This window comes from Dryobates pubescens, chromosome 19 (assembly GCF_014839835.1).
Source record: "Dryobates pubescens isolate bDryPub1 chromosome 19, bDryPub1.pri, whole genome shotgun sequence".
Lineage (NCBI taxonomy): Eukaryota > Metazoa > Chordata > Aves > Piciformes > Picidae > Dryobates > Dryobates pubescens.
This window is the reverse complement of record NC_071630.1, coordinates 20,639,152-20,665,355: the sequence shown is the minus strand read 5'-3', so window position 1 is coordinate 20,665,355 and position 26,204 is coordinate 20,639,152. Positions and strand designations below refer to the sequence as shown.

Genomic DNA, 26,204 nt, shown 5'->3' with positions numbered 1-26,204 from the left:
AACCTCTGAAACATTTTGTATATACAAATTCCAAATGCAGAAATGCCAAAGTCACCCTCCCGCTTTTCAGGTTTATTATACTTAAAAGTGATCCTCTAATTGATTTTTTTTTTTTTCCCAGAGAGGCATTACTACACTTTGGTAGATCCTCTCTGCTTCGTTTGACAGGCACATCATCACACTAGACTCCAACAAATACAGTCTAGCTTCCCTGGACCATACAATTTTATTGTCAGAATGTGTCTTAGGCCAGGGGCTGAAAATTCTACAAGTGTATTAATTGCACCTTAACACTTCATTAGCACATTCATCAGAAGAAACAGAGTATGGAAAGCAGAGAGACTTGAGCAAGGAGACTGGGGGGAAAAGTAAGCAACAGAAGACACTGAAAATTTTGTTGTGATCTTAATGGCTTTAACTCAACTTTTCCTTCTTTTTGAAAGAATGTGGAAGCAAGCTATCTACCAAGACATTTAATGGCATCTCCTCAAGTAACTGATGTGAAAACTGATTTCACCACATTTAAAACTTCATTTCTAAGACCCATCTCTAAAATTACTAAACTCCCAAGCCCCTTTCTTAGGTATCCAGTTCAAACATTAAGATTGTATCAGCTACAATCTATTATTTGTAGCAGTTTCTTGTAGTGCTTTAGCAATGTCCACAGCAGCTATGCAGAGAGAAATATATTTTTTTCATACTCAGTGCCCTGAATGAAAACCAAAGAGGATCAAGATATTCTCCCAAATTTGGTGGAAGTCCAGAATTTTACCTGAGTTTGTTATGCTAAAAACTCAAAGCTTCAAAGCTGAGGCACATTCCAAAGGAACATCAATAGTGTGAACAGTTAGCTTCCATTCTGGCATCATAATGAACTTTAGATAGAATAATGGAAAAATATCCTTAAAATAGATATCTCACATTTTATCAAATCAATTTTTATTAATTTATAAGATTAAACCATACTTTTTCACAGCTCTCATGCAATATGAAAGTGATTAATTTTAAATAAGGAGTTGCTAGAAATTCTGAGATCAATAAGGAACTCTAGCATTATTCACTATCAGCAAACATAAAGCCATCTTAAACTATTAAATTGCTCTATGAAGATCTGAGAATATATTGCCTGAAGTTCATAAAAGTTCTAATATTAAAGTACATTATTTCTAAAGCAACCATTATTTTCACTTTGAGAATAATCTGTATTGCATTGTGAAGCACATTCACTTAAAAAAAAAAAATCTTAAATAGATTTAGAAACTACAATTTGCAGCAGCAAAAGCAGTAAAGATGTTCAATAAGAAATATATGACAAAGAACAGCACAATAATTCAGCGATTAATAAACCTGGCACAATAACCACTATCTTGTCATAAAGTAAGATAATACATCTCCAACCCCTCCACCCTGGGTTTTTATACTGTATTTATATGCTAAAAGCCTTAGAAGCAGATGCTTCACTTCAGAGCTCCAAAACCCCACTCATATGTACTGGCTCCATTCAAGGAGCTATTTTTGCCCATTGCCCTACACTGAACACTTCCATACGTAAAGCAGTGAGCAGGTTTTGGAGCACTATAGCCAAAGAATCAAAATGAATGATATTCAGGTCTATAGCCTAGCAGGGCAAAAATGTGTTGCAACAATTTTTCTGATGCTAGAATACCATTTCACCAAATGTTCCTGTCAAGTCTCGGTTTAATTACTTTGGCACCCATGCCACTTATAATCACCTGTCATTAGCAACAATGCTTGCATCTGTTTACACGTCTGTCAGAAATGCCAGCCCAGATGAAAGCTAAGAATAAGACAACTTTTGCTAGCACTTGACCCCAGATGTGGAAAGGTCATCTTAAGGTTATCTATGCCCAGAGTGAAACATGCAGGGCAACTATAAAGTTCTTTAAGTCTTTAGTTGACAATCCATTTGACTACCTCTGTATAGAATTAGTGTGTTCTCAGCTAACAAGACAATACAAGACAATAGCTGTATTCTTTCAATTCTATTCTTTGTGCATTTGGAGAGATTTTTGTGAAAGCATTTCCAAATTTACTTATCCAGAACACAGTTATTTGATCTAGTCCATTAAGTCATAAACTCAGAATGCTTTGAGTTGGAAAGAACCTTTAAAGGTCACCTGGTCCAAACCCTTTGCAATGAACAGGGACATCTTCAACTGGATCAGGCTGCTCAGAACCCCATCCAACCCAACCTTGAACGTTTCCATGGATGGGGCTTCTACCACCTCTCTGGGCAACTTGTGCCAATGCTCCAGCACAAATATTTTTCTTCCCTTGTATCTAGTCTAAATTTGCTCTCTTGGAGTTTAAAACCATCCATCCTTGTCTTGTCAAAACATGTCCTCCTAAAAGTTGGGCCCTATTTTTTTAGAGCCTCTTTAAATACTGAAAGGCTGCGACAAGGTCTCCCTGGAGCCTTCTCTTCTCCGGGCTGAACAACCTCAACTTTCTCAGTGTGTCCTCATAGCAGAGGTATTCTGGACCTCTGATCAGTTTTGTGGCCCTAACTATTTATTGATAAGCTGCTTTCCTCAGAAGGAACTTTAAAGAGAGAGCAAAGAGTAATGTTTTATGGGTGATATTACCTTTAAGTATGGGAGAGTAGCAAGCATGCCGATAACCACTTAAAATAGCTAAGAGTCATCAGGCAGCAACATTGTGAATACTTGGTGTTTCTGGTGGACTACAGATTCAAGTGTCATCTTCATCCTGACTCTAGAAATGCCTATTTTAGACTGCTGCTTTAATAACTGGTATTAATGACCTAAAAAAAAAAAAAAAAAGTGTTTTTTAAAGCTATTTCAGGGGATATCTGGTTTGCAACTTCCTCCTCACAAGGTAGTATTCTACAGAGGCAAGTACTTCTGTCCTCTATGCCATTTATATGGCTAAAGGACTGCTGTGGATTTTTCAAGTACTGAAAATCAGTAGTATTTTGATCTTTGAACTACACTCAGCAACTGGGAATTAAGATTCATAGCAAGCATTTTCTTTATGAGAAGCAGAAGAGAGAAAACGAGATAACTACTGCACAAAGAAATAAGTACTACAATCTTTGACAAAGTCTGCAATGTGCATTTTTGTGACATGCATTTAAACTAGACATTACCAATTGATATTTCATGTATTTTGACTCAAAACTGATTACACATGAGAAGGGTCCCATCCTCATATACACACTGTGGTGGGGGACACATTCTCTACACAGTTTGTCACAGCATCTTCCTGTAGCTTGCACACATTCTTTCAAAGGTATTCACCAACAGGTAACAACAACATTCAAAGCTCTTTCACAGATTCCAACGGCTAAAAAAACCAAAAACCACTACTAAATCATTTTTGCCATACTGCTTTCTCAGGGTGGAGTCTGCAGACATAAGGCTTCTCTTTTTCACTGCCATTTCATCTAGGAATTCCAAGTTTCTATGCAAGGTAGACTGAATAGTCTAAAGTATACTACAAATTACCTTTCTGGAGGAACACAACAATTATACTATTGCTCTGCAAGTTATTCATAATGCAGGAGGACAAGGCAAGACAAGACAAATTCTGAAAGATATTCTATTACTAGAAGGACTCATTATGTATCAATTCATTATACATACCAGGAAATCAAGTATGCATGCACATGCATGTTGGGCAGTAGGGTAGTAACACACAAAAATGAGGGGAAGAGCTTATTTCGATAGTTTTTATAACTCTATGAGTAAGACTCCTGGAGCAAAATAAATGTATTTTCCATTTTATGCACACAACTGGAACACTCACTCTAAGCTATTCCAGCTATTTGGCAAATATGTCTAGAACAAGCAAACAACTTAATTACGAAAGCAATTTTATGGCTCAGCCTTGCAAATGCTATCTGTGGCAGCACTTGCTCTTTGAAAACCACAGCAAGTTAGCTGTGCGTTCAGAAGCGTTTTGAAGGATCAAAACTCTTAATCCATGTCAGCACTCTAAGGGCAATGCCCCACACAGAACAGATGCACACCTGCCCTGTCCTTTATACAAGCACATGGTTTTCCATTCCAGCTCCTGCTTGAAGGCCTGGAGATAGTTTTTTCTATGCACTATTTCTAGCAAGTTAAAGGGCCTTTCATCAAGCTCTTCAGCTAGTGAATTAATAGAGTTTGCTGCACAAGTATTTTCACATCTTTACAATGTTGAAAATAAAAGCTTGCAGATGTTACAGAAACATGCAGCTTTGGTGAGTGCCACAATTTAAATGCACTTTCTGTCCTTGTAAGACACATGAAACAATGCCAAGAACTCTTTGGCTTTACATTCTGGTGAAATCTAAACTGGTTTGAATGACTATAAATGGTTACTGTTTGTCTTGGCTCCTACCTATATCAGATTCAGACTGAAGAATCTTAGTGAAGAAATTATAAGGGATAAAAAGGATATTTCTAAATTACAAGACTGCAATTCCAGTGGCTCACTATATCAGTTTTCTGTTTCATCTAAGTCTGCTGTAGAGAAAATTGTGGGACTTGACAATAAAGGATCGAAAACATTTACTTTTGTGAGCCAAAAGCTTCTTGCCTTGATTATATTGGAGATTAACCCCTACCCCCAAAAAGCAGATGCAGATCAGTTACATTTTGTTAATGAATCAAAGGGGCATAGGTTACCAACAGAATGGTTACCAGCAGAATTTTAATGTGCACTCAATTAAAAAGGTATATAATTGCAGTTAAATTAATCTAATGTTGAATTCTAGTCCTACAGTCATGTGTGTGTTTCAAGTAACTTTTAGGCTTGTACCCTTGAAAACTAAGAAAAAGCAAGCACAGCCATTGTGTCTTCTGCATGATGGGGAAACATAACACTTGGGACTGACAGTCTATCACCACTTAAAACCAGGACCCTTTGTTTACCTTTTTATCTGACATTAATGACTTCTGGGTCAGATAGCCAGGCCATGTTAGTGACATGTTAGCCATCAGCACTACTCACATCCAGTGCAGAAGGAGAATGCAGCATCTGGGAGAGTAAGACAGAGCAGTAATGCCAGCTTTTGTTTCACTTCGAGTCAATCAGCAGAATTGGATTAACGAGTCGAAAGACATAATCTGTTCTGCACAGGATGCACTCCAGAATGGAAACTCCTTCCTCCAAGTTTCTACCAAAGCCTTAACTGTTAACTGAATAAGCAACATCACAATCACAACTTTAACTGAAGCATAATGCTCAAGGTAATATTAACATGAAGCTTCCTACAGTCACTACACAGTTTGCCTAACAATGAACATAATAAAACTTGTGCGTTTGACAACCACAAAACAGTTAGGAGTGTCTCTGAGACTAGGGCAGCCAGTGCTGAGGATACACACTTCACAGCAATCCATGCAAGTCAAGGCACCCATCGAGGAAACTACGATTGCTGGCCCTACTCATCAATAACTGACTTTCTAGAAATCACAGAAAACATACTAACAGACTACTTGGCATTACATAAGCCGAGAATCACAGCAGATGATGCACAGCAGACAAGACAGATAAGGATCATTTTCCTGCCTAAACTGGACTATAAATTCTAGAGAATACAGACCATACATTATTCTTCCAAGTACTTCCACAGTCAGTACATGATTAAGAGCTTAAAATATGTCATTACTCATTTATCATATATTCCATTTTACATTGCACTTTTCTCATAATACTGATAAAGATGACTAGAAGAGAGATGCATTAATAAAATAGAAACCCTAAAATCTAAATCTGGAAAAGGATTAGGACCAAGGATACATGGACAGCAGGGTAAGGGAAAGAAAGTCCCAAACAAATGCCCCTTTGTTGAAAGCATTTAAATCTATGGGAAAAAATGCTAAGAATTATTTTTTCTTTAACTGAATACTAAGAAATTATCACTACTGTTGTGACTGATTAGACAGAGAGGCTTGCTAACCACTAATCATGAATGACCATACAAATCATACTACTGCTAAAATGTCTCATTCTGAATGTGGTTTGGTTTCATACACAAAAACCTAGCATTTCCCTTTCACTCTCTTATTCAACAGCAATTAAAGACAGGACGACATGTAAGAATCACACAAGCAAGCCATGATTTACAATGATGTGCAACCACCTCAAGTTTATGGCTACATCCTCCCATTTCATCTATCCAACCATATGGAACAAAAAAATCCCTACCCTGTACTATTTGGGTAAGCTCATCATGTTCACATCCTTCACTGTTCTATAATTGAAATAATAATTACAACTAACTGTCCCCTAAAAGTAAGCTTATGCATATAGAACTTGGTTGTGAACCATCTGGTTGTATAGCTTTCCACCTTCCAGCATCAGCAGTGACAGTGGTTATACACTCTAAAAGGGAGTTTTAAATAATTTTATCAATGTAGCATTCAAGTAATGAACCCCAGAAGCTGCAGCTTTCTAAGATATTTTTGTGTTAGAAAAGACTGATGACTCATGAAAGGCAAGTTAGCATATCTGCAACAAACATATTACCGCAGTACAACCCAGGACATAAAGCTTGCCATTTGCACCATTAGGTTTGCCACAACAAATGAGACATCATATGTGATGTATAGCTCAGGAAAGAAACCACAGCTGTTTGCTTCTGTAGAGGAGTACGTAGGTGCTCTGCACCTGAGTCTGCAAATATTTATTAAACCCTTAACAGTGAGGTTGTGATGTTCAGAACAGCTACTGCTGAAAACCATTATCTATGGATAATTAACTATGTCAGGACAGAGGTCCTAACATGAGGTCCTCATAATTCCCCACTGAGGGAAAGACAGTATAACATTATTGTAATATATTAGTAACATTTAACAACAGGATCATACTATTTCTGTTTTAATATTGAAGGCTGAATACCATAATAGTGTTTAAACTAATATTAGTTTATGATGGAGCAGTTTAAGCCAGGCTTACCATGCGCAGGTTTAGTTACTACTAAGCAATGTGATACACCGGCAAACAAGGACATAATCTAATTAGAACCTTATTTTATTTATAAATAAAGCATTTGTGTCCTTGATGGTTTAACTATTATTAATACTATCAATATCATTCATTTTTATGCTCTTCTGTCATTTGCCAGCACAAGTCTAAACTCATTGGGAAGACAAGAGACATGTAAAAAAACACTTCTAATTTTTCACTTGACCAAAATAACTCACTTGAACTTTGGAAGCCCTCGTAGGTTTTTGGTTATTTTTTTTTTTCCCAAGCGTTTTTAGAAACAGCTAGTAAAAAAGAATTTTTCATCACACAATAAAAAGGCTTTTTGACACATGAAGACAAAAGCTTCAGGCCGTTTATTAAGACTACTTCCTACTGTGTTGGGCTTTGTTTTATCTCATAATTAAAATCACACCTGAGCTGGGCCATCTGTGAGAGTGTATTAAGTTTCTTACAAAACATGAAAATCCTTTCATTTTTTCCATACAAATGCCAATAAATCTTGTAAGAGTTTTTTTGTGTGTGTGTGTGACACAGAAAAATAGTATGCTTAAATAAAGGTCAGGCTTTCAGAAGGGAAAAAAAAAACCACCAAACCCCAAAAAAACACCACACCAAAAAAGAGCAGGGAAACAAAATTATTTTCCTGTATCCATCATCAATTGCACTACATCATAATTGACCTGTTTTAAAAAGTTGTACACTTGAACATAATGTTTTCTTTCTGTTGATACTTGACAGCATCTTGTTTTCTTACAGTTTCTTTTGTAGGATAAAAATACAAATTAGTAAAAAACTGAAAGATCAGTATTTTCCATAGCAGCAATTAAGAAAATGTCAGTCAGTACTGTTCAAGATCAAGAGCAACGTTAGCATGCTAATGCACATGCTTGCGAGTTCTGGTGAGGAAGAGAGACGTGTATTTCACAAATGAAGATACTTTAGAAAGTTCAAGGGGTTTTGTTTTTAATTTGTTTGGGGGTTTTGTTGTGAAACACTCTGAAAAGGGACCAAGAGGATTTCCTTTTACAAAAGGTTATCGTGGAAAGAAAGCAAAATCCCTAAATAAAGTCCAAATGGCAGTGAAGAACAGTGGGGGTTTTATCTCAGAGTAATAGCAGAGCAAGGTATGGGAATATCATGAAAGCAAGAAATTCTTTCACAGTAGAACATTCTATAGTAGAGTACAGTAAGAGAAGGTAAGCAGTATTGATAACTTATTTTCATGGGCAAACTGAACAAGCAAATGATCAGCTGCATGCAGCACTTCATGGATTTCATATGACTAAACGTGCAGAGAGGTCTTCTCATGTTGCTGGAACTTATAATTAACTATTAAAGGCTGAAAACTGAAAAACCTATTACAATAATATTAGCATTTATGACGTCTGTCTTTTCTTTGATTTTATTCTTTTATATTTTGAAGCCCCACGCTTCGACACTGATATGCACAATCTGTCACTGACTTCAATTCCCTTTATACATTCCACATATTTTAGCTATTTGTAAAATACATTCTTGGATATGAATTTGGCTGAGAGTGCACTTAATTGGCAAACAAATTTCATCTGAGTTTGTGTTCTTTTAAATTAATTTTTAGAACAGAAAACCCTCTAAATTCTCTGTGTCACAAATAAGACTAAAGCCATAAAAATCCCTCCTCCTATCTCTTTATTTTTTGCAATCCAATGACTGCCTAACATTGAGGTTAATATGAAAATGATATAAAAGAACAAACTGAGTCATGTTAAGCAAGGAACAGCAACCTCTTTTGTAATGTATCTGCCTGTGACTATTGAGTCTCAAGTTGTCCTCTCTCCCATTATTTTACAGCTACTTTAATCCATCTGCCTAAAAACCAAGTTAACTAAACTATGTACTTCAATCACTTTTCTAAATGCATTTTTTTTCCTATTGAAGATGGCCAAAATCCAAGAAACAAAGTCACTTTATTCTGAAAAAAAAAAAGGTGTTGTTTTTTTTTAATCCAACACACTAAAAAGATTTCTTATATTAAAAAGAAAATTAGTTTGGTAATGACTACTTTATGGGCAAAATTATAAACCATAGAGACTTTTCCACTCAGATGTATCTTTCTGTAGCACTGTCATAATAAAAGTCTGAGATTCCATCACAAGAAAATGTGAAGGATATTTACCAGTATATTTTATTATTACCCTAGTACTCTTCTGATTTATAATAACTCTCTTGAACTCAGTGATTTTAGCAATGGTGTAAAAACAATCTGAGAAGAGATGATGACAATGATAACCCATGTACTTTCACTTAATTTTAAGCAAAGTAAATGTTATAATTTTGGATACTCAGTAATTATCTTTCCATTTAGAAAGCAGTATGGGGCATCACAATTATCAGACTTCTTTCCTGTCTCTAAGCTTCACTACTCAAAATTCATCAAACATTTTGCCAGAACTGTACTACATCAACTACAGATACTTCCCAGTTACAATGCAAAAATGGAGGAATTGCTTTGGCAATACTGATGGGTAATCTTTGCAGAGCAATTGACATCCTATAGCATTGGACAGAATCACATAAATGACCAGGTGAAGCAATCCTGCATTAAATGGCATATGCTAACAGCAGTTCCAATTTTCCCCCTATCTCTTCTTTAAGAGACAAGGGAAGAATGAAGCCAAAAAGGAGTTCTGCTTCTAAGAAGCAATGTCTCTGTGTCTCCTCTTGAGGCAACCCTGGTTTTACACCTCACTTTACCCAAGGCTGTGCCTAATGCACAGATTCACTCCAGTCTAAACAAACAGAAATACAGGATTCTGGTCAGTTGAAAATTAAGTGTGTCTTCTCTGAATACACTGAAATATGTATTGATGACTCAAAGAATGGACCTCTACAGGCTATCAGAAGGCATGTTTACTACAAATGCCAAGGAAGAAACAATAAAGAACACGGATTAGAAGTGTTCTAACTTGCAGCCTTTTCTCCCACACTTTTCAAATATATAAGAGCATTATTTTGAAAATTAGTTTTCTCTCTGTTACAATGGATTATCAAAAACTGCCTCAAACTGAATGAAGATTATAAAAACAAATAAAGTATATATATTTAAATGTATTATCCTTGCCAGTTTGCATCATTTTATTTGTTCATTTTCTCCTCAATGGAATTCACAACCTTTACTCACTCACAATGGGTCTGTACATTCACATCTGCACAGCAGTTGCCTATGGAAATGTGTAAAGTATCAGCTTTCAGTGTTCCTTCTCATATGCCCTCCCAGCTGTAAATGAGGTTAGGAAACAAAACTGTAAACACAGAAGTCCTTTCAAAAGGTAAAAATAGGGGAAGAAAAAAAAGCCTCTCAGGAAATTTGATTTCACTTCAGTTTCATTCTTAAAGGAGCACACAAAGCTCGACAGCTTTTAAAACTATTGACATAAAAAATATTGAAAGAAGAGAGTGCAGAATAAGAAATTATATCTTTATGGCAGTCTTGTACTATTACTATGAAGAGCAGAGTAAAGCATTACAGTAATGATACAAGAGTACTACAGAAATATAAATAGCACTGAATGTTGAGCTCATTGTTCCGAGTAGTAGGCTGCTTTATTATCCACCCCACTTTAAAAACAAAACAAAAACAAACCAAACAAACCGAAAATGAATGTTCACAATTCCTTCAGCAAAAATAACAGGACCCACACACACAGAGAGATGACATAAATAATTCCACTACAAACCCATGCTAATTTATTTAATGTGAAACTCCAACACAAATTACTTAGCAGTGAAATTGCACCTCCTCGTATTGTGTAGGCGAAACAAAAGCGAACAGATGTGCTCCTCCAAACCAAGCCATTGCTACAATTAAACCAACAGTCATTTTACAAACCAGCCAGCTATTTCATGTGCGTCTACGGTGCTAATCATCTTTTCTCCACTACCCCAGCCCAACAGAACAGCGAGTTATTTATAGAGTTATCTATCTTGCACTTTGCAGATGATGCCTAACATTATGACAACAGTGAAAAGGTCTCCGTACCTGCCTACCTAAAACAAGTTTCTGTAAAGTAATGAATAGAGACAGCTTGGGGACTATCCACCTGCACCGCCTGCCTTTTACTGCCTGCAAAGTGAAACCACAAGGGATTGGCAGAAGGTACTAGTCTGACAGGGCCAGGACAGCCTTTCTCCTCAGTGACAGCCTGGGCCTAGCCTCTTAAACCTGACCCACCATAATTCCTTCACAATGCAGCAGCGAGGCAGCTGACAGTAGCAGCTGCACCTCCTAAGCGAGATGGATGGAATTTTCATAACTAGTTCCCCAAGTTACATTTTACCTTCAAGATAATTTATGAGCTGCTGTGGAGCCTTGAAGAGACAATATGCTTGCCATAAAATTAACTGTAACAGTCTTGTAGGTTATAATTAACACTGGGAGGGTAGCACCAACTGGATGAAACACATGGCGTAATTGATGGTGAAACTGGAAATTAAGGAAGCTAACAATATCATTACTGTGCACATCACTTCCATGAAACCTATGCTTTCCAGGGGTTAATTACAATCCCCTTCTAATGTACACATTCTGATGGGGAGTGGATGAGTGTCACAGCTAGGAGGCGGCAGGTTTGCTGGCAAGGCCACCTTGCACCTGGACTGATGTATATATTGTTGGGGTTTTTTTGCCTGGAAGAGATATACATGTCAAAGCAGCAGCACCAGCACCTGAACATCTGGCAGCAGGCACACTGTAGCTTAGAGATAGATGATTGCTCAAGCCTCACAGAATATTTCATTTTCTCTGTAGCCAGCATACTTAATGGCAAAGAAGAAAAAAATCCTCTTTGAGATTTCACTTAATGGCACACATTATTAATTTAAATGACTTGAGCAAAGAAAAACATTATAACTTTATATTGCCATAACTTAGCAGCAAATTAAGATTTTTTTTTTTTTTAATCAGTGTATTATCATCTTGGTTTATTACATTAGTCTTTAGAAACATGCAGAGCAATCCTTTTAGCATCTTGCCTGTCAAGGGAATACTGAACTAAAGATGCAATGCTGGTAAGCTAGTTAATCAGAAATAATGCTATAAACTGCTGCCATCTTTGGGAAGGAGAAGATGTAATTCATCTCTCCATATCTAAGGCTACTCTCTAGCCAAGGCTTAAGGAGTCATTAGTGTAATGCATTTATTCTGAATCTGTCTCAAATTATTTTAATGAAAGTTTCTTTTTTATTTTTTTGGTCCCTGGACAAGATACATGAAAATGTACAGATAAGTGATGCAACAGTGTCACCTACAGGCAAGCAAAACAGTCAAAAACCTTCTCCAACATTGCAACCTCCCACCTCTCAAACCCTTTTCCTCCCATCCTTTCTCCTCTTTTAGCCTTTCCCTCAATCCCTAACATACACATCTGGATTTGGGGATTATACACATCTCCAAATATAGAAAGAATGGCAATACCTAAAAGGCTTTCCTTCTCCAAAAGAGTACTCTTTAATCATAGTAATACTGCTTCAACTTCAATGCTCAAAACCCCTTTTTTTAGCTTCTCACACAAACTGTGCATTACAAGAGCCACTTTCTCGGTTAATGTTTGATACATCTCAAGATACTTCCTTGTTTCAGTTATTTATCTCAATTTCTAATATACCACTAATATATCACATGTCACTTAACACCCTTTTCACCCATGCATCCTACCTGCTGCAATATCAACCTAGAAAATCTCCAGGACACAGCAATATGGAAATATGAGTATTGTGAATTACCATTTAGATGGGGCGTTGTACATCTTTACAAATGGTGTCAGTTGGTTATGCTGCTCAAATAAATTAGACTAGGATTTTCTTCTGCTACTTTAAGCATTGTTCCCATTTGGGACTGCTGTCATTTACCAAAATAAGACAAAGACCATGACAACAATGCATGCTGTGTAACAATTTCCCAAGTTATCTGTTTTCACAGAACATCTTAAGCATAAGAAAGGCCAACCGCCTTTTTAAAGGTTTTAAAAACATCAACATAGTTTATAATTTAATAATTACATAGCAATGGTACATTAAGAATTGAAAATTCAGACAAAATAAATGCAACAATATAACCAAATTAAACTGTTTAAATGCCCCAAAGATCTCATTAGTACTGAAAATAAGCAAGTAAATCTAATTATGTTCTATAGCTGATGTTACTTTCTCTCATTAGTTGATACATCCCAAAACTAGAGTGCACTTCTCTCTTGCCCCATGATGTTGACACTGTCCACTAATTTACCATCAGATTGTGATTATCTGTGTACATTACTATAAGTTTTAGTTCAAGCAATGTGTGGAGCAATGCAACTGGCTGACATCTTCTCTTTGCCCAGTCTGCCATGATATTCATTAGCTTATCTCTACCTCACAAGCATGGTCTAGAATGCTTAGTGCATTGACAGTACCTTGCCTAGTTTCTACATATGTTTAATTTTTGGCTGCTTCAAAAATGCCAGCAAGGGTACCAATTAGTGTCAGCTCTAGCAGTTGCTTTATGTGATATTCACACCTACCAGGGCTGGAGAACCAATGCATTTTACATTGGCCATCAAACACAGACACCCAATGGGAGTAATCATTGGCACTACTTGAACCATATTTGAACTATTGACCTGAAAACAAAAGGCTTTGTATTTTGTACCGACCTCTGGAGCCATAAAGTTATTTATATACATATATATGTGTGGAAAGACTTTAATAACAGAAGGATGATGGCATTTAAATCATCGACTTCTGTAAGCATCTGCTCACTCATGCCTCATGCTATGACATAAGCACCCATTTTTGCTAGGTAAACCCTTTCTGTTGCCTGTTTTTTATGTACTGGTAATGCATACAGATTATGTAACTCAGATCCTCCAAATCAAGACTTACTCAATGCAGCTTTCTGACAAATAAAGCTGTGACAATAATGGTACTAACAACACTAATAAAAAACCCTGTTTGAATAAGGCTTCTTACAGAAGAAAGAATTCTAACTTTAGACTCCATTTATTTAAATGTCTACTTTTAGACAAAGTTTTAGTCCATACTAAGTTTGCGAGCAGTTCTAGGGGCATATTACACACCATGACATTAGCACATTTTGCTGAAGGCAAAGTATGGATTAATATTGCAGTAAAAAAGAAACCTCAGTGGATAAAGCAAAATAAATCTATGATAATTTTTCATCCTCTGGACCAGTCACACTTTATCCCAAGTTTATAACACCAGGTCTGCAGCTAATATGGGCAGATACAGAGGGCTGTACAACATACTGAATTCTCCTGACTCTTCTCTTTTCCCCCTGCCTCTGTCAGACACCATTCTCTCTTACAGGAATGATGACAGCTGATGCTAATGCTACGTTGTGGTTCAACTGTCTGATGATGTGGCTAACACTTTGTCTTCACAGATTATAAATTTGTCACCTCTGGATCTATTCAATCTCCAGTATCCTGCAGCCTGGAAATACAATAATCTCCACTTCCAGCTTTTAGATCTCCTAGTAGTTGTGAGCAAATCATTGTCAAAACACTGGAAAAAAAACCACCACTAACTACCTTGTATCACAGTCAAGAAAGCTTAAATAAATAAGGAATTGTCACCCATGCTGACTTTAACAGCCTTTACAGATGAAACAGAGTAAAACAAAATAATAAAATAAATATCATCAAATGCAATCTTCATAGAGTGGGAAAAATCATCATTTTTTAGTTGGGAAACTAATTGAATTATAAATAAATAGATTTGTGTCAGTTGTCAGTTTTGGAAATCCATCTAAAAATAACAGGAAAAGCATGAAATCAAAAAAGGGAAATGTCAAAGAATATTGATTCAGTAGTTATTCAGGTATGGAATGATGCATCTCTCTATGATTTTCAGAAGTGGAGCATTAAAACTAAGCCAAAATGATAAAGTAAACCCTCAGAGTAAACAATCCCTATGAAGTGCCTTAATGAAAGAGTCTGACACACACAAAAGCCTCACAGAGCTGAAGTTCTGAGACTTTTACTAGACACCCCTACAATACCGTTTGGTTTACGTTCCCCCACCAAATAACTTTTTCTTTGCACCATATTTGCTGTGTGTTTAGAGACATCACAAGGTAAGAAGCAGCATTTTCTCTGAGTAGCCACAGATTGTAAATATAAAGTTTTTTCAAGGGTAAAGGGTCAAGACAGTTTCAAAGGAATTAATAGTCGTGGTTAAACAGCAGCATTTAATCAAGCGGTATTTCCATTGTTCCACAGAGCACTTGTACCTATTGATCCCAAGCCTGGCTGCTTCAAAGACTCAATACAAGAAACACAGGTGAAAGACAGAGGCAGAAAACAGGAAGGGTCACAAGATGCAAAAGAAGTCTGGTAATAAGCAACTGAGAAAAGTCAAAGGTCAATCAAGTCTGCTGATGTCTAAGTATAACTACAGCAGGCGACTTGACAACTTCATTGAAGCCACAGTGCTTTCTCCATCCATCCGGAAGCTGTGGGGTTGGTTTTCAGTCTGACTTAAAGCATCTTCCTGACTAACATACAGTATCCAACACTGCCATCAAAGTCAAAATGTACACTTTTTGAAAAGAATTGGTTTATTTTACACACTGGGTGCTGAACAGTTTAATTTTCTTCTTTCACCAATGAATCCATAAGTTATTTATTTATTTGTTCCTCCCCATGATTTGCAAAATGATGAATCAAAATATTTTGTCTATACTTGTTGCTAACTCACTGAGTACACATTCATGTATCCAGACAGAGCAACTGTTACAAAAGCCCTTATGGAGTTCAGGAGGCTGTGTTTACCGAGATCCTTGCTCCTTTCAGAAACACAGATACTGGAATCCTCAACATGAATGAAATCCTGTCATTCTGAAGTTACAGAACACAACTACAAAAGTTTCAAACAACCCAAATATTTCCCCCCACTTTCTGACAGACTTTGGCTCCTCTGCAACGTGTGTGTTAAACCTTCGGAACTAGTGAAGCTTCCATTGCAGTAGTTTCATAACAGCTCACAGTATTTCATACAATTATAATCTTGGTAGGCCTGTGAGAGTGAAAAATGCCAGTATTTATCAACCCATCTTATAACCTGCATTACCACTTTTCATTTGAAAACTAACATCTAGTGAGTGCATGAAAAAACCCACAAGCCTGTGACAGAAGGAACTGCTTCATTTTCCCCAAAGCCCATGCTAACTCCTTAACCCATGGACGTTTCTTCTGTGTCATTATGTCAGCACCACTTTTGCCTTCAGGAGGTAACAAGTAAAAACCTGTCTCAATTACCTTCTAAGATATGGCCTAAAATTCCAAAGTATAAAAAGGCATAAGACAAAAAAAGTTGTCACTTCTTCTTCAAAATAGAGAGCATAAAAACAATAAACATAGTTATATATATTAAAAGATCTTCCAGTTTGTATCCTATTTAACATCTTTGGATTCCACTTCAGTATTCTTCATTGTTCTTATTACAAAACTGAATAGTGTTACCACAAATTAGGAGTCAGTTGTCATGCTTTGCACATAATAATCCAGATTGCACTACTGAGAGATTAAGACTATCTCAGTAGTATGATAAGAATTCACTGGAGCTATAAAAAAAATACATACCTTTACATTGTTATGTCAAAACTGTGAGCTCTAAGAAGGGGTTTGACAAAGACAAAAAAGCACTAAAGAATTATAGGTCAAGCCTGACCTGAAACCTGAAACTTACACAATTTGCCACAAGCAAGTTCTTGAAGTGTCTTGCAAAGATGGAAGAATATAACAGTTCTAAAAACAGACAGCGATCTGATTCACAAAATGTCATGGGTTGTAGAATGACCTCAAAAAATACATTTCTCTCACTGTGTTATTTCAATAAGGCAATAGCATCATCAACAGGATAAAAATAATAAGGTCTATTTTGAGTATGAATCAGGTGCAGATACTGAACTGTACTTTCTCATTCTTTGTCTCACTTTTCAAATGATAATTTCTTCCACAGCCACCATTAAATCTTGATCTATTCCAGCTCTCTGTATGGGTCATTGATTCTAGATGTACCATGGTTATTTTTAAATGTTTCCCTTTCGTAGAGAAAAAGAGGGCTGTCTAGAGCCAGATGGGTAACTTCACACTTCATTTATCAAACCCAATGCACCAGACTCCACCCTCTCTTTCCCACTATTGCAGTTAAATTTCCATATAATTTGGTAACACTTTTCATTATCATACAGTGACCCTAAAATCTATACAGGTTTGCATGGTTAGTCCAAAATTCACAGCTGTTCCCTTTACCCTCTGTTTGTTACAGTAGAATCTAAGGTCCTTCTTACTTTATAGGCTGAACAGTGACCTTCTATAAGCGGAGGTCAAGAAGGGGTCAGTTCAAAGGGCTAGAGCAGCTCTTTAACAGCTATAACAACCTGTCCATCAGGCACTATCATGCAGTATAAACAAATCTGGGGCTTTAGAAACTCTGGACCATTTCTGTTAACACTTAGAGGACATACAATGAGTCCTACCTGAAGTATTTTGGATCGCTATCACTCAGCAGAGCACAAGAAGAATCTGTGGAAGACCTGCTTAGATACTTAAGATACTAATGATATCTTCAGAGTCAAAAGAATACGAAACAGTGAGACATAACACTAAGTACACTACCATGTGCTTTGGACTAGGGAGCTGAAATAAAAAGGGATTTCAGTTCATTAATATAGAGAAATACTGGTACAGCTTAAAGCAGGTAATGCAAGGACATGCTTTAACCAAGTCCTTCCGTATCAAAATAATTCATACACCTTCCTCTGAGAAGAGCTAAATTGGTAAACATTGGGTCAGTTTGCATTAATTGCTCCCAGCACATTTTTGTTTGGTTGGTTTGGTTTCTCTTGTTTGTTTGTAGGTTTGTTTTGGTTAGGGATTCTTTTTGGGGGGGTGGGGTGTTATTTGTTGTTTTGTTTGTTGACTTGCTGGGGTAGTCTAAGGTGGGGGTTTTTTTTAGGTGTCAGCGATACAAATAAAACCTATGAAAGAACAGAGTGCCTACATAACTCTACAAAGTACAGAGTAAAGTTTTTGCCAGCTGCCCTCCCTTCATTGACCTAAATTTCTTGAAGCTGTACTGTTCATAATGTGCTCTCTAATGCACAATGTAAGGTAATTAGAGTCATCTGTACTTAACTTCCAGAGGAAAAAAAAAAATTCTATTATCTAATCTAGCTGATCCCCTGATAGCCTGTTGAAAGTAAAATACTGTAACCTATTGCCTGCCCTTTGACAAGTGCTAATTATTTCCTGTCCAAGCACATTTTTCTCATGTAATTCCAAAGTACACAATAGACTGATCTCTAAAACATGGGCAGCCCTGCTAGTACCACGACGGACGTTTTATAACTTTCACCACCGTATGCTTGATGGCTACCACAGTCACTGCTTCATTCCAGACATCTATCTGAACCTTTGATGAAGTAAAGTGAGGTGTACGGTAACAGCCTGTTTATGTAGATCATATGGATGAGACTCTCAGGTCACTGGAATGGGAAACATCAAATGGAAAGAAAAAGGATTATGGATATTTAATACTCAAAGGACACTTTCTTTCAGAACTTCCAGGGCACAATGCTCTTGAAATTTTCTTTCAGGTGCTCAGTTTTAGGAAAGCCTGCACTTTGTCTGCTTGTGCCTCTCCCTGCCCCCACACAAAAACTTCAGCATTTCACTGTCAGCACCGCCCCAGCCTCTGGTTATGCTGCCAGCCACAGGCAGAGGCCAGGGACGCTGTAGCCCCCATTATTTTTAAATGAGTCCCAATTGCCATGATTCCTGAAGACCTGTATGTTAGGAAATTGTTGTTAAACTAAACTAACACTAAAAAGATACCCAACTCATTAAAATTGTTTAGCCTTTTCTTATCTCTAGGAAGCTTTCTATTCTGGTTCACAACAAAGATGCATGTGTTCCACAGAAAAGCCGTCAATGAGTGTTCCTCTGTTTCCTGTGCAGCCAAACTGTTTGCATTATTTAGGAAGCATGGTGATGGAAAGCACAAAATTCCCTTAAATTCCTCAAAAAGGAGAAAGAAAATCCACATGATAATATGAACAATACTGTAGATGCACCTCATAAGCTCTGCTCCACTCAGATCTTAACTGATGATTAGTACACAAGTAAAATTTCCATTCTCATAAGAACACACTTATAAAACACAGCCTCTCATTTGTAATAACTGATACTATATAACAATGGTTTTACCTAAAGGATTTTCACTGTAACTGTATGGAAGAGCAATGCCACTCAAGCGTCAGGTCTAGTATCTACAATGAACTTTTTTAAAGCCACTCTCACAGAACTCTCCAAAATTATATATTAACATAACACAGGGGAACATTCATGCAGGTAAAAGAAAAATAAAAACCATGCCATTTGAGTGCTAATTTTGATGAACAAAAGCTCATTTTAAGAATACTTTGGACTACAAAAATGTTTTTAATTGTAAGCACAAGACACCTCCTGGGTTTAAAGGAAAGCTGTACATTTGGTAGAAAAATTTCACAGACCATTAGATATTTTATGCAAATAACATGAAAAGGAAATAATATTATTAAATTAGGAGAAAACTACAGCTGTTAGAAGTAGATGTGGAAAAAAAAGTGATATATGCTGCCAATTCTCTTTATTGAATTAACATGCATCACCTGGTTAATCACCATGGCAATGAGCTCAACTTAAGAACCCGAGTGAAACAGAAATCGCATGATAGGAACACTGGAGATATGTCCATTCATGCCAATCTCACCCAACACAATTCAGTTAACACCAGCAGGATACCATAAGAAAATGTGAGGATCATGAAGGAAGCAGTCAAGAAGGTAATCTGTTATCATGGCATGACAGCAGGGAGTAACGCTCACATTGTTAGCAATATAAGGAAAACCCGAGGGCACTTAAGCTGATGCCAATCCTCAAATACATCATACATATCATACTTACTGAGCTGTTTTCAACAAACTGCACTAGATAAGCACAGTAAGGGAGTATTCTACCTCACAAAGCAACTCTGACATCAGAAGGAGCAACACTGACTATTCCATTTAAGGAAAAGTACTATTTTAACAGTAAAAATTCTGAATTAATTATGCCAACTTCTCCCAGCTCAGAGGAGAGAGTATATAAGTAAGAGTATATATTTGTATTTATTTGTTTGATATCTTGTTTCTAATTTTACTATCTTACTATTTTTCAAACATTTCTCACCTTGCTGCCCATTCCTGGCGCAGCTTTTGTCGCTCAGTAAGAACTAGCAAGATGCTGCTGATGGTTTCCTTTCTTCCTTTCCCAATTTGTTCCTTTTTTCCAACTTCAGAGAGAACCAGGCTTGTCTTAAAGGGAAAGAAAAAAAACCACATAAAAATTATAATCTAGGAATAGGAAACAATGTGTAAAATTAATAAAAAGCCCATAAGCAAATAAGGACAGTAAATCAATAGCTTTTTTTATTACAGTTCCACTGCTAATAAATCAATAGAGTAAATGACGGTTAGAAATGGCCACCATATATTTGGTATTTAATCAATATACATGGCACATAAGGTAAACCTTAAAATCTCATTGCCTTAAGTAACACAAGACATTGTGCATTCTAGCTCTCATTTTCTTGAGACAATTTTTTCTTTTCTAAACATATTAATTTAGTGCATTTCCTCATTCCTCTTTGACAATTGGCTAAAGGTAATACAGAAAACATCTGGTTTTATTGTATGTTTGTATTGTACCTTCTGGAGGGACTTTCTGATGTTGTCCTTGTGTTCTCTTCAATATGAAATATTTCAAGTAAGCAAGTAGTAAACCCTCTACCTTTCTTCATTTATGCAATAAATGGAAATTAGGCAATATACATATATGTGTGGAATAGGATGACATTCAGACTCTTGTGGACCAAAAGCTGCTGACTTTCCTAATGTTGTGTTCACAGTTAGTGTCAATATAACAAAACTGCAAATCTTCTTGTCCTTCATCCATCCAGCAAGCTAACTCTAACTCCCTCACTCCATCTTTGCCTTCAACTAACAACTCACCCAACATTTTCTCTTCTCTTTTTCCTTATGCTACACCATGTCTGCCAACACAGAAAAGAAACAGCACATGCTGATGCTCATAAGAGCAGGAATATCTGCCCTTGGTCTGACAGGTTGTTTGTTCCCCCCACAAAGAACACTAATATGCAAATTATGCAATCCTTAAGCAAGGTAAAGCAGCAGTAACATTGCTGCTGCCTTGGTGGTTCCAAGAGACAAGCATAGCAGGGTTCAAAGAGACAGCAAACAATTTTATTACAACAACATCAAATGGCAAAAAGCAAAAAGCATCTTCCTCCTCACCTCCCAGCTCTATCGGCTGGCTTACCAAAAGACATTACCCCCTCATATGGGACTTACACATCAAAAAGAACATTTTCTTGTAAAAACCCAAAACGTTCAAAACTGCCTATACAGATCACATTCTTGACCCTGCTTTGACATTACAAAGCAAACAAAAAGCCAGAGACCATTTTCAGATAAGGATTCCCTGACATGGGTTTCCCTTGCACTGACCTACAACATCTTTTCCACAAGCTCCAATATCTGTCAACATCAACAATCCGGATCTTGCAGCCTCACTTCCAGCAGCTACAGTTTAAAGCAGGATTTAACACAGGGCTTCAGCACATCAGAACGCACTCACATGAGACTAAGAGATGTATGCTCTTAATGGATGTTCATTAAGACTCCTCATTCAGAATAAACATACCTGTTAAGGCCTTAACTTTTATATTCACCATGTGCCAGACCCAAAACAGAACCATAACTACAGCTTTTCCTCTGTATTACAGGATGATTACACTATAGCCATACAGCTAGATTACAGTACACCAAGATTTCCCTTTAAGAATCTTTAGATGGTCTTTTTAGTCAGAATGAGATAGGGAAATCCACTGGGGACAGTGCAGAAGTCTACACCATCTCCAAGACTGCAGGAAAGCCCCGAGTTTAATGATGCTGTGCTTCACAAAGCTGAAAGCATAGTTATTTGCAATGCAACAAGCATCAACATCCCTTAAAAGAAGTGATTACCAAAATCATAATGCAGGAAGAACCGATGATTCCTAAAGAATTTGCAGCTCAAATTTGATGAAAAGATGATATGATTAGAGCATTATCAGTCAGAGAAGATGAGTGACCACTCCTCCAACTATTCACAACCACATCACGTTTTGGCATGAATTCAGATGTCCTGGCTAAATGCATATTGAGCTCCACTGTCTGAAGTCCTCTCCAACTACAGGAACATCAGCATTCTGGAAACTGAACACAATTTAATTTTTACTGAGACAACCATTACACTGCTGCAGCCTTCTGTTAACACCTTTTATTTATGTGGTGATATTCACAGTTGAAGTCAAAATAATAGTTTCACACTGACATCAGGAGGGCTTCTTTACTAAGCCCTGTGAGTATGGTTGCAGCTACTTTCAGTGTGAAATAGACCTGTTAAGCAATATGCAACCATACACAGCAATTTAACTGATTACCTTGTTTTCCAAGTGATGACAGCAGTAAGATTACCTGGAATGCGAGCGCAGGGCTTGATATGTAGCTTTTATAGAGGCATTGCTTACTAACTTTCTATTCTTATCTCAATAAAAATCCCAAATTGTAACAAACAAAGCAGCATTCTGGGTAAAATAATATTATAAAATACATCCCTTAAAATTTTTTCTTTTCCATGTAACTTGTTTTGGGATTTATTGTTAACAAGAGGATTCAATATATACCTTGACTGATAAAGGTCAAGGGTTCAAGAAACTCGGTCAAAGATGTTATCAGCTGGGAAAGCCATTTCCTCACATCAACACTGATAAAAATCCATCAGAAACCCGGCCAATACCACCCCTGCTCTAAAGGGCAGGAATGACCTTCTTTTGAACATCACCATAGTTGCACATCTCATCAAAGAAAATCTGATCTTGTGCCTCAATTCTTTTAATGTCCTTTAATGACAGCTAATTGTCTACAGAGGCCCCCTTTGCCCAATGCTGAGTGAAGCCTTCACATTTCTGAACTGGATTCAACACCAACTCAGCGTTTTTCAGCACACTTGGGACCGAAGGATGGTAGAATAAACAAACAATGTAACCAGCCCTACAGCCTGTCTTATCTCATCCTTGTGCTCACAGAGATTCTTGAGGGTGGTAATGTTTACAATTTGTTGAAACTTACTTTCTTCTGCTTCCTGAGCTGGCTAAAACATATCCTGGACAACCTAAGCGACGAGATTGCGTAAATTGCTTATCACTTGAGGGAAGCAACTTCTTGTCTTATTGGCCAGCATGTCTCTTTAATAACTAGTACTGTTAATATTGACAGCAAATCCTCCCCAATTCTCCATACAGATCGATTAAAGTATTTAGGGAATTTCCTTGTAAATCCCAAACGATATGGCCTTAAAAACAAACACAGAATCCACCTCTCAAAAAAGCCCACAGCTAAATCTGCTTATCTATGTCTCTATATATCTCAGTTGCCAATCCAGCCTTCTATGCTAAAGATAGCATTTAGGAAATGGTACCCTTTACCTTCCCTTTGGTTCAGTGGCAGAAGTAAATCTAGTGCTCCACTGACATACCAGGCAACAGTCCTCAGAGCATCTTCTCTCATTACGTAAGAAAGAAAGGTACCAAGATAAGATTTGGGGAAACCAAAATTGCATTCCTCTCATTCCCACTGACAGAATGTATCAGTGACTTGGGACTGCATCTAAACTGCTATAAGCAAGGCTTACTATTCACACAGTATGTATACTCAATTTTGAGTATCTTTAATGGGTCTTAATGGGATTATAAGATTATATTTTTCCTTAGATACACAACAGAAGAAACCATGTTTCAACATAAATAGGCCCCTAACCTGCTTATATCCTAGGTGAATACAACTTGTTTACAAAGCTTAAAAAATAAACCAACCCCAAACCAACCTCTAAACACTCTCAACTTTACACTGGTACACTTTTATTTTTGAAAGCTAGATTTTCCTTCCTTCAATGTAGACCTCTCAAGGAGTCAGACTTATGGTTAGAAACACCATATAGCTGGAGACATGAAACCTAACATTCTGTCAAACAAATTAGCCTTCAGTCTGCACTAAAGTGGCACTTGGGACAGTTTGTCTCTTGGTTCCACTTTATTGGGTCAACACATCAGATTTTTCACTCTGAGTTAAGACTCAATTTACTCATCATCAGTTTAAAGAGGGCAACTGTCTGAATCTTTACTAACCACTCCTACTTTTATACAGCAGTCATCTCTCAATAATCTATAGGTATTATAGAAAGGAGAAACAAAGTGTAAAATCTGCAAGCAGGGTTAAAATTTTAAATGCCATTCTGTATATTCCTGGTTATTTTCATGACTTCATTTTCCTTTTAATGCAAAAGAGTATGCCGATGAAATTCCATAAAATTGGAACACCGTGTCTTTTAGAGGGGAAAAAAACCCCAACAAACCACACAGCGAAAAAACCCCACAAAGAAACACAAAACCTGAAATGTATTAAACTGTGTTAATTTAACATGTCATAACTTATGTGATAAAAAGAGCCAGTAATTGCTTACAAACCACTGTTCATTTCTTTTTCACTTTTAAAATTTTTACTTAAAATATGAGCAAATGCACCCATTTCCACTGATAGGATGGGAGCAGCCAGTATGGTTTAAGTTATCACCCAGTAATTTGGGCACGTTAAACACAATTCTCTGCCTTTTGTTTATTAATCCGCTATGCCAGATATCACAGTTTCACTCAGCAACCCTCATGTTTTGGATGATATTGAAAAATGGCTTGTGTTCGTCAAAGAAAGTTAAAAAAAAAAGCTAAAGAGGAAAAAAAGTGTTGTTTATAGAAGCCAGCTGCTCTGGCTTTGGCGCCAGCAGCTCCTCATCCTGCTATTTTACGCTTGCAACCCCCACTGCCCCCACTGGCACAGGTACAACTAAATGTTGACTTCAATACTTCAGAGAGCACTCAACTGATTCTGTACATGATTAATTGCCAAAGACATGGCTGACCATATGGAACAGAGAAAGCATCAAGTAATTCATACTTCTGTATATGATCATTTGGCCCCTGTTGTTTTAATGTACAGGAAAGAGCTAGTATAGCACAGACCTGGTGTCTTGCCCTTGACAGCCCATTAAGAAATCTCAAAGCACCTAGTTGAAGTTATGCTGTTGGCTTTTCAATAGCAGCCTAATAAAACAGAAGCAAAGCTTTCCAACTAGTCTTAAATCTTTCACATACAGTACATTAACCACTGCTGCTAAAACAACTGGTTTCTTATGATAGGAAATGGGATTTGATTTCTAGCCTCTGCATACTTACTGAAAGCCTTTTTCTGACCTTTGGAGGGTTTGTAAAATCATTGTTCGTTTTCCCTGCCATTTTCCCAGTTCCTTGCCATGGTGATCCTAACAGATTTGTTTAAGGTTCAGTACATTCTACTCTTACTAGCTGTTATATGCAAACTGTACAATGAAGGTAGGCTCATGGGAGCTGAAAGGGAAGAAATTATTATTAGCTGTTTTCTTCCTGAGAGCGAGAGAAGTCACGGCAACATCTAAAACATAATTTACTTTTAAAGAGAACATAAAACAGAACAAAAATTTCCCCAAAAGAAGCAATATACTAACGTGTGCTTTCTTTTATCAGACTGGAGACAAATCATCAAATTTCATTTGAGAAGGAAGGACAATTGATTTTAAAGCCATAGTACTCTCAAGGATGTCTGACCCAGAGCTCAGTGAAAAGAAAAAGGTGCAGACTTGGAATATATGTCAGTATCATTAACTGCTTTATATTAGTTTTATCTATCCTTTTATCTACCCTTCAGTCACATGCAGTCAAAGAAAAACGTTACAATAATGTTTCCCTGTCAAGGCTCTTACGATGACAGTGCTAAAAAGTTAATTCCTATCCTCACAGATCTTCTGGCAGTTTTGACATATGTTGGCAAGGACGTATTTGCTGGCACCTTCCATTAGAAAATATTTACATGGTGTTTTCTTGTCTGTGGATTTTCTAGTTGTCTAAATGATCCTTATGGTCTGACAGGCCTTATGTAGGAAATCCTAATCATTGGACATTCATCAGTGGTAACTTCCCAGGCTACTGAATTCAGCTCACACTGTTAATACTCCAGTAGAAGACATGTATAATCT

General features: G+C 37.0%; 1 protein-coding gene across 1 annotated transcript in view; it reads right to left on the bottom strand.

The window, feature by feature from the left end:
• Positions 1 to 26,204, bottom strand: part of FTO (FTO alpha-ketoglutarate dependent dioxygenase) — a 230,485-nt gene that overhangs the window by 105,442 nt on the left and 98,839 nt on the right. The window contains exon 8 of the mRNA XM_054170174.1: positions 20,211 to 20,335. Within this exon, the coding sequence (XP_054026149.1) occupies positions 20,211 to 20,335 (125 nt within the window). The remainder of the gene's footprint in view (positions 1 to 20,210; positions 20,336 to 26,204) is intronic.